General features: G+C 37.8%; 1 protein-coding gene across 1 annotated transcript in view; it reads right to left on the bottom strand.

The window, feature by feature from the left end:
* The window catches only part of egf (epidermal growth factor), a 66647-nt gene extending 59333 nt beyond the window's left edge, over positions 1 to 7314 (bottom strand). The window contains 1 exon segment of the mRNA NM_001113007.1: positions 6834 to 7314. Within this exon segment, the coding sequence (NP_001106478.1) occupies positions 6834 to 6963 (130 nt within the window). The 5' untranslated portion in view covers positions 6964 to 7314.
* Between the last annotated feature and the right edge of the window lie 3423 nt (positions 7315 to 10737).

Genomic DNA, 10737 nt, shown 5'->3' on the forward strand with positions numbered 1-10737 from the left:
TATTCATGAAGGAGAGTGCCAAAAGTGAGACATGCTGCTGGAAAGGAAGAACTTTTCATATTCCATCGGTTAGACATAGGGGCAGATTCATGAAATCAGGAGTTCGAATCCCAAATGGGATAAATTTGGATTGGATACGAAAATTTCTGAAGATCGCAAATATCACGAAAATGCTTACGAAAAAATCGTATTAGTCACGATAATACAGGTATAGGACCCGTTATCCAGAATGCTCGGGACCAAGGGTATTCCGGATAAGGGGTCTTTTCGTAATTTGGATCTTCATACGTTAAGTCTACTAAAAATCAATAAAACATTAATTAAACCCAATAGGATTGTTTTTCATCCAATAATGATTATTTATATCTTGGTTGGGATCAATTACAAGGTACTGTTTTATTACTACAAAGAAAAAGGAAATCAGTTTAAAAATTCTGAATTATTTGATTAAAATGGAGTCTATGGGAGACGGGCATTCCGTAATTCGGAGCTTTCTGGATAACGGGTTTCCGGATAAGGGATCCCATACCTGTATCGTATTGGCGATCCAAAAGTCACAAAATTTTCGTACCGAATGATTGTAAACAGCAGGAAAACCTTTCCGATTTTTTCGCACAAGCATACGGAAAAGTCGCAGGCATCGAAAAAGTTGCGCAAGCAACAAAAAATTTGTCGAAAATACGCTCATATAAGTTTTCTAATACTTTCCTTAATACTCTGTAAATCATTTTCTATAAATTTCTCTAATCTCAACTTGTTCTATTACAATCTGCCTTCTTTTGGCTAAAGTATTCAACAATGGAATGTAATTTTTTAATACTAAATGATCTATTTCCTTACTGACCTATTTACTGCTGTAGACCAGCAGCTTCACTGTGACACTCTGCACTGGTATGGCATACAGATTATGGCTCTCTCTCCTTGTTCATATAATAAATCTCTCCTGGCTCACTGCACTTCTATGTTTTTATTACTTTAATGTAAATACCCTACTACATTAAGTTAGTCTCTTTTAAGGTACAGTCCTCAGTCCTCTATATTTTAGGGCCAGCTTTATGCTGACATGAAATTTCTATTTTTCCTACCTGTAACATTCTGCACCTCTTTCCAAAAAAATCTTATGTATTTTCACTTCTTCAGCTCAGGTCTTGTAACACCACTACAATCGTCTATATCACGGGGCTTAAACTAATTCTTAACTCCACCCCCACATTCTGAATAAGAAATATTGTTGAGTTCATGTTAAAGGGGCAGTATACCCTCTTATTCAAAATGAGTTCATTAAATAGGGCTTGTACTGCTTTATTGTCTTTACAAAAAAATGTGTATTTTTGTTATTTCTTAAGGTAAACGGGGCAAATAAGCAAATTGAAGCTACTCCATGTTTGGTGCTTACAAGGTAGATATTTATATCACCAGTGCACAAATAATTTCCCTGATTTTTTTTTCAATTAAAAGAACAGGGAAAGTATTTTCAGCACAAACCCTTTTCATTATGTAGGCTGTGCCTTTAATAGCATTACCAAAATCCAAATTTTTTAAGAATTCTTTTACACTAGAGGAGCCTGGCCATTTTCCATTCTTAGTGCTCTCACCCAGAGGTTTCCCCAGATTCAGGCATAATGTTTTGGCATACAAATACCAGTTTCTGCTGATATAAAACATCTTTGTACTCCTTTTGGTACAATTATTCTTTCTGTACATTTGTATTCTCATTATATTTTGCTGTTGGTTCAACTTTCTCTTCAGTACAAGGTATCAAAACTGCTGCCTACTTACCCTATTTTTATTTGTTCCCATTGCACTTAGATTGTGAAGTATCTGTGTTTGCCTTGTTGTTCCCTAACTTTAGGTATAGCAGTACAATTTATGCTAATAAATAGCATTTTTATTTTTTAATATGCTATTATAACTGTAGTTGACATTGAAAAACTGGCCAAAAGAAAGTCAGATTGTCTTTTATCCTCATGTTTCTAAAGAAATATATGGGTCTGCATTTTCAATAAGTGAAATTGAAATCACTTTTATAAAGATCTAGCTTAATCCGCACACAAATTCAAATTACCATGACGCACCATGACATTTTAATGCCCCATGTATCCTAGCAACATTGGTATTAAAGAGGCCATGATCTGAACTAGACTGCCTCTGCAAATACAAAGGCATCGTGTCGAGCAACTGTGAATAGAATGAGGAGTTTGGAATAGGGATGAAAAGCCCCTTTATGTCACCTTAATGCATGATGCGTTAACGGGAACAAATGATAATAATGAACAATCTGAAATACTTGGCATCTCTGAATGCCACTGTAGACAAACAGACAATCTGGAATGACCTGAAAGCCTGAGAAATGCTGTGCTAAAGCTAAGCGGATCATTAGTATGCCAAGCAAGAAGGGACTTAGGGACATGAATGTAAAGCTTTTGCTGTGGGACAGAGCGCTGTGCACTGTGCAGCACTCTACAAAAAACGTTATCTTTTTAAGGTTTCTTGTGGATAGAAAACAAAGAAAAGTCAATACTTTACATTTATAAATTTCTTTCTTTCAGATTTTGCATGAAATGATTCTGCATTCAGAAATAATAGAGTTTATAAACTGCAAAACTTTTTTTTGGTATTATAGGCAGTAGTATTAATGTGAATTTATAATGTAATACACATTTGTTATTGCCTTTAGTAGATGTGTAGTATCAGATACACATTTAACATTGTTTATGTTAAATGTAAAACTGCTTATTTAATTTCCTATTATACATGTATGATAACACAATGCGATAACTGCAGTTCTAAAAAGGTATTTATTTAAAATAAAATGCGCAAAGCCATTTTTAGAAAATAAAGCACAAAAATATTTTTTCAGCAGGTCATTAACCACTTTTAGCAGGTTTTTTTTATCTTGGAATCATGCCTGAAAGTGATTGCCTCCTACCTCCTGAAAGACTCCAGGATGTTTTGCTTTTTATGAGAGATGATTTACAATCAAATACACGGGGATGGCCAAATACCATTATCCCATTCATTCACACAGGAAATTAATTGAAGTTGCGACTCATGTTGCTTCTTCATATACTGATGCACCATTCACCTGAGAACAGGTTGCACTGGGAGATGAAACATCAGTAGGGGTAAGCCTATCAGATCACAGAATGGTCTGATGAAGTAACTACTAATGAGCCAGACCATCTTTACCTCCAGTGTTGGTAAGTATTTGACTGTAATCTGCTTGTTTGATGTGTATGCTAACAAGCTTTACAGATCATTTTTTTCATATTACAGTATTTCATGTTTTTGGGTTGATTTCCTAACACAGGTTCTAAATGGCACCAGTGCAGTTGCCCACATCAGCCATTTGGATTTTCTAACTGGTGCACTATAGCGCCTATGTTAGCAAATGAGCTATATAGAGTGTAATGTTTTTTGTACTTTGCACCCTGCCTTAGTCTCAGGTCTTTGTGCACTAGAATGCGCTTCTCCAATCATTACAGTACTACCTGTGTTCAGCAGGTTTATGAGGGGCAGTCTGGTGTGGTATATAGAAGGAAGTCTCCTTCGACCCCATAGCTTGTGCAATATTTAAACACACAAATTACAGATTATTATTATTTAAGACAGAAGGCACAAGCCACAGGGGAGCCCTGCTCTTGCCACCTGCCTAAGGCAGCAGTTAAGTACAAGGCTGCATCATACCCACAACACTGTACTTTACATTTCGCACTAGAATGACAGCATGGTTTAAAGTGGAAGCTACATTGATATCCCCAGACACAAGCCCTCTTTAACTCTACTAAGCGGTGTGATTTATTATGATAAATGAGTGTTTTTTTGTGAGAGTTAAATAGTCTGATCATTAATCATAATTTTCTCATTTATTATCATTATTATAATTACATTTGCATATTAGTGTTTATGTATATACATTTTAAAAATACTCCTCCTTTCTGTACTCCCACTTTTTTTAAAGAGGTACATAGCACATTCACACACACTATGGTCAGTTTTATCAGGAGTCAGTTAACCTGCTTGTTTGGTTCTGCAGTGAGGCAAGGTAGCAGTGCTAACCATTGTGCCATAGTGCCAGTGCCGGAACTAAGGATAGACAGACAAGTTATGTGCCTAGGGCGCAACACTGGGGATAGGCAGGGCGAAAACCTCTTCTGCCTATTTACCCCTAGTTTTGTCTCTTCTCTACCCCCGGAGGCTGTCAACTTAGAGAGTTCGGGAGAGTACTCATAAGAGTTCTTGCAAGAGTTTGGGAAAGCTCTGGGGCACAGTCAGTCAGTGGGCTTGCCTAGGGCACAACAGTCATTAGGCTCGCGACTGCATGGTGATGTCACCGTGTACATACCCTTTTTTTGTATCACGTTTAATATTTTGATTATATATACTTATGTTTAAAGTTCAATGTTTATGTTTCCTAAGCTTGTAGCCCAACTTTCTTGTCTCTTCAATATCCTTTGCTACATCTGATCATGCAGATCTTTCCAAGCAGCAGTACAGTAAATGAGGGGCAACTGTTTCTACCAACTGTTGGACAGTTGTTCAATTTCTACATATATATCTAAAATCCCTGCCATAATGCAAGATGATAATGTTGTTTTCTGTGAGAAAGGAAGTTACACCAGCACAGGAAATACATAACCCCTGCAGGTACTTTTATTGTGCGACGCATCTATATGGCTTCAGTCCCTCCATTTCAGACTACTGGTCAATGCCATATGCAGTGTCTATTTGGCCTTAGTACTTCAACCTGTGTTTACTAAGCAATGTGAGATTCATCTATATTGATTGTTTGCTTTCACAGACCCATGTGCATTATCACACAAGAACAACTATGCGAGAAAAACATGAGTGCCTGTGGGCATTGTATGAAGTTGTTATTTAAGGTGGCCAAATACATTGGGATCTGCTTGTTTGGCAAAATCAAGCTAATTTGTTTGGCACTAGGGCCAAATCATTGAATTAAAACAGTGGACCAAGGCCCGCATCAATAAGATGATGCGGCCCCTGGTCTTAGGGGTAAATCAAACCTTCCCAATTGATATCTGGCCAATTCTAGGCTAGATATTGGTCGGGTAGGCCCGTCGGGGGTGCCCATACACAGGCAGATAAACTGCAGAATCTGTTTGAAGAAACCGAATTGGCAGCTGAAATCTACCCGTGTATGGCTACCTGTAGGCCTCTGGCAGACTCAAGCCAAAAACCATTTGCTATGCATGTTTTTGCTCACACCAGTCAAAGCCTTTTGGCAGGACAGCAAGGCACCTGTCATTAAATAGCTATTGCATATGAAACAGAGCCAAAAGTTCAGTTTCACTGGTAGCTAGCACTGTAGTATTTTAAATTATAAAATATATAAAATATATCTGTGTTTACTGTCTCTTTTTGTCACTTTCTGGATGATCGATTGTTGTCTAAGTAAGAAGAACAGGAAAGAACATGCAGCCCATCTGTCCTATATAAAGTCATACAGTCTTTACCAAAATTATTTCAAACCCCAATATTAATAATATACTTCTTTGAGTCTAACGCAGGTTTGTAGTTCCTTGGAGCTCTGAAAGAAGTATTCAATATACCTCTTCACTGTATTTGAGCATTAGAATAGCTGTACAGTGGAATCTACAGATGAATTTGTGTTGGTTCTCTTCTGCCTCACTGCCACTTGGCAATAGCACTGTTTTCTTGATACAATTGTTGTCAGTATTAATACAGGTATAGGACCCGTTATCCAGAATGCTCGGGACCAAGGGTATTCCGGATAAGGGGTCTTTCCATAATTTGGATCTCCATACCTTAAGTCTACTAAAAAATCAATTAAACATTAATTAAACCCAATAGGACTGTTTTGCATCCAATAAGGATTATTTATATCTTAGTTGGGATCAATTACAAGTTACTGTTTTTATTATTACAGAGAAAAAGGAAATCACTTTTAAAATTCTAAATTATTTGATTAAAATGGAGTCTATGGGAGACGGGCTTTCCGTAATTCAGAGCTTTCTGGATAACGGATTTCCAGATAAGGGATCCCATACCTGTAGTAGTAATAGTATAATTAATTACTCTTTACTTCAACTGCAGGTGTTTTCTATTTCTTTTTCACTCTATAACTGAAATCAATGACAGGCTTAGTGATGCCGGAGATACACAATCAATATGATAGCAGTTGAAGCAGATGCAAGTAATGGTGGCGACACACGTGGCGATTTCCGATCTTTCGTGCAACCATCGGCTGCACGAAAGATCGTACAATCGGCCACTAACCATTCAGGGCTGAAACGGCAGATAAGGAGGTAGAAACAATAGGATTTCTACCTCCTTCTGCTGATTCAGCCCTGAAGGCAGATTTTGATCAGGTGCCTTCTATGGCGCCCGATCAAAATCTTTTAACCTGGCCGATCAGCGAGTCGACCGATATCAGCAGCCCCCTGCGATATCGGTCGACTCGCCGACTTGCCATACACGCACCTAATATCGCACGAAACGGGGTTTCGTACGATATTATCGGTGCGTGTATGGCCAGCTTAAGGTAAAGTAAGAGAAATGTAATTATTAATAAGCATTTGCAATTTTTGTACAATTTCATTCCACTTAAAAAAAAATGTTTTCATAAATTTCAATCAATTAGGAAAAATTATAAGTAAAGGAAAATGCTAGCTTGCCGCTCAAGCTATTTCAAAACTACAACTCTCAGTATCAACCACCAGTGAACAAAAACAACTACGGCAGAGGATCTGCAAGATTTAACCAAACAAATGTTGCCTATTTCTGCATGGATATTTAACATCTAATTATGACTGAAGGTCATAAGATTAAGTTGTATTTTTAATACTTACTGTTACATGCATAGCGTTCATTATCCAAAGGAAGTGGATTCCCTGTACAATGCCATTGTTTGTTTCCTTGGGTATGAAGTAAAAGCACATCAAAAACTAATGGCCAGAGAGCAGTCAATAAAAAAAACATAATCTCCCCTTCTTCTATAAGCTTGCCATAGATTTACATGTCACTTGCTTTCCATCCCACACAGCTCAGTGCAGGGATAAAGACTTTCATGAGACTCTTTAACTTCCAACAACATCTTCAAGCACTAGAAATGCACTTCCCTTCTTTCTTCCTATTCACACCATTGATGCTCCAACCTCTCTCCATATACCATCCTCCTAATTAGAACAGCTTCCCAGTTTTCCTTTTTTTTTTTCGAAGCAAAGTATGAAATGCCAGGCACCTTAGTGACAAATGTAGCAAGTACAGAATATACTGCTCTCTACTCGATCATTTGAGAGTGTAAAGGAAAATTGACTGTTGATAACGCTGCTCTCCAACTTGAATTAGTAATGTATGCCAGGGTCATTCTTTCCCCTATCTCTCCTTGCCACACCTCCTCCCTTAGTGCCAGCTGACTTGAGGCTGCATTCTGTCCCTTTCACAATGAAGCCAATCCAGACTAAGGGAATGTAAAAATCCAGACTCAGAGCAAACATGCAAGTACTCATTGCACTTTATATATTCTTTAAGAGCACTGTTCTTTTTTATTATCATAAAAATCCTAGCCTTATCCACTTCAGACAATATACATAGAGAGTCATAGTGCAGAATTCATTACTTTTATTCAACAATTAATTGGTGGTACAGGATGCCAGGGTCCTGCTTTTTGAAGCAATGTCCAGACATAATAATTTCAGGGAAATCGTGGCAAGTGACAGTGGTAAAAGTAAAAGTTTTTGGGCTGAACAGCAACATCCTTTAAAAGGAAAACTATACCCAGAAAAATGTAGGTCTCTATAAAAAATATATTGCATAAAACAGTGCATAAAAAAACATTTTCCTAAATAGAATATTGCCATTTTAATTACTAAGGGCTGCCCCTTGGTTCATAAGATTCATAGTGCACACAAACAAATCAAGTGCACACACACACGTTAGGTCACATCAGTCAATTATTGGGCAAAGTTCTGTCTTTTGCTCCCACACTTCTTCCTGTTACAGTTAGAGCTGCATTACTTCTGGTCAGGTGATCTCTGAGGGAGCACACAGCATAAAAAGCAGGAAAAAGATGTAAAATTACAATACTGATTACTTAATATGAAATAAACTATCTGCTAGTTCAGTATTCATTCTGGGGGTATAGTTTTCTATATATTTCTAACTCTCCATAAAGTATATCCTTTATTGTATCCTGGGTACTCTGTTTATTTTTGTTTATTTTTACAGAATTTCTCACCCTGTTCGAATTATGACATACAATGCTGTATATACAAAAAAAATATACTGTACATACTGTGGCACAGTGACTGTAAAAACCCTAATGGGAAGGTATGTCTAGAATGTCTAAAATGCTCTATGAGATGCAGCAGATGAGCAAAATAACAGGGGCTGTGTTCTGTCAGGCTTAGGAAGCCAGTGCAGGTGTTAAATTTATTAGTCACCCCCTTAAGAAAAAGGTAAGTGGCTGTGGATCAGCTTTATACCCAGGAAGCAGGTAGTAAGCTTTTGCTCATGCAGCTGAACAAAAGCTAAGGGAGCTAAGGGGAGTACATTTTAGGGATGCATCAAACTCAGTTTTTTGGGTTCGGCTGAACCCCTGAATCCATTGTAAAACTGTATTTTTTGTGATTTTTAGTAAATATCAGATGTGTTGTGAAGAGAAGCGAACTTTAGTAACCTTTTTTGGAGGAAATTCACACTTTAGTAAATATCCCCCCTCCCTTGTAAATCGGTGGAGTAATCTCTGCAATCCCTACCATCTGAAGTGGTAGAGATTGTATAGATGTTTACACAATGGGTGATTGTGTATTCTCTATGGTTTGGCAAAGCAAATATCAGATGTAACTTTTGGTTGTGGTTAACCATCATCTGCAAACATTTTGCTCTGTTGATAAATATGTGTTGCTAGACATGACAGCTAGCACAAACTCTCCACTCTAGCTACGCTGATGAACTGTATTGTAATTTAGATAAGTGCTATCCAACTGGCATCTTTGGAAATCCACAGCAATGAAAAGTAGTTTAGGATAAGCATTTCTTCTCTCCTTCTCATTCTTTACTCTCCACATTCTCTTCTGTGCTTGTCTTGGGATAAACCTCTAATAGAGAGCTCATATATTGCTGTTTGTAATAAAAACAATCAATGTATTGCTCAAAGGGTGGTAAATGTGCTGAATTAAGCTGAATCACAGATAAGTAACATCACATTGCAATTGCTTGGTATTAGTGGCTTAGTGAAGCACAACCTGAAGGGAGAGAAAACAGGGAGGAAAGAGCAAATGAAAGGAATGACAAAATGGAAATATCAGAAAAGGAATGGTAGTGAAAGCATTAAAAGGGAGATAAAGAATAGAAAAAGCAAGGGGGGAGGGCAAAGGACAAAACACAGAGAAATTAAAAGGTAGAGGCCAAACAGTAAATGGAACCAAAAATTTGGTAGGGAGTTATCAAGAGGATAGCGTTGAGGTGAGAATGTTTGCGATGTGGAATGGAGAGAAAGACAAAAAGTCATAAGAAAAGAAAAACTAGATAATAATAGGAAAACTGTTGAAGGAGAGACATAAAAGACAAGGGGGGGACAGAAGAAATGCAGAAAGAAGGCAACTGGTACTGCATAGATTTTAAGGGTGGCCTGATGTACCTACCAGGATGCAAAGGAAGAATATACATAACAACTATATTGGGCTGGGGATGTTTTTCTAGGTGTCAGTAGCACTTCTGACTGCCTGCTTGCTGTTATGTAGAATGCATTTTCATCAGCTGCAGGTACTGTACACTTTACTAAGCCATTAAGAGGCAAATCCATTAGGAGTATTAAAATGAATAGAGCTTGCTTTGGAAATATAGGAGATTTTTAACTTCCCATAGTGCACAGAGCACTTTTGCCTGGTGAAATGCCTATGATATGAACCTCATACTGGATACAAATTTGTCACAAGCTACACAGTAGCATCAGGGGGCACAGGCCAGTCCTGACCACCTGCCAAAGGGAGGTGGTATGGAGAGGCCCCTGCTGTATTTCTAGTTTGGGCAAGTGATTGACACACGAGTTAGGGGGGACGTTTATGTGTAATGTTAGACTGCAAAAATGTTAGTATGAGGCTTTAGCTGGTGGTAACATTCTGCCTTAGAAAAATGGATTCTTGGTTTTGATTCTGACCAGGGCACTATCTCCTTAGAATTCATACATTTTCACTGTGCTCATAAGGGTGTCCTCTAACACTTGAGTACTATATAAATAAAAAATAATAGTAATAGCTACCTTACTGTAAGCTAAATGTAATTATTTTCTACTGTGGTATCTACAGTATTTGGGTTGGTGCAGTGATGTCATGTCACACAATCAGAGACTACTGTATACTGTTTTCATTACCTTTACAGTACAGGCTAAGACCTTATCCAGGTTTCTGTGATATCCTGAAGATGGAAGAAACAAGGAATTGGGAATTTGCTTACAAAGCACTTGCATCACTGAGGGCATGAGTCTGAAATCAGAGACTGACATTGGTGTGCTATTACATTACTACTAACATTCATTTCAAGCAAAGTGTTTAGCTTACCTATGCATTATAAGGCCATAAAATAGCAGTATTGCATGAAAAGCATACTCAGCGAGCTGTACAAGGAAAGCCTGGGTGTGTTTGGAGTTCTTAGCTAGCTGGCATGCTTTGATTATGACACCAGTTCTAGAATGTTAGAACCTTCATCATTTCTTCTTTCATGTTTCCATCCCATTTGTGCTCAGGGCAGTCC

This window comes from Xenopus tropicalis, chromosome 1 (assembly GCF_000004195.4).
Source record: "Xenopus tropicalis strain Nigerian chromosome 1, UCB_Xtro_10.0, whole genome shotgun sequence".
Taxonomy (NCBI): domain Eukaryota; kingdom Metazoa; phylum Chordata; class Amphibia; order Anura; family Pipidae; genus Xenopus; species Xenopus tropicalis.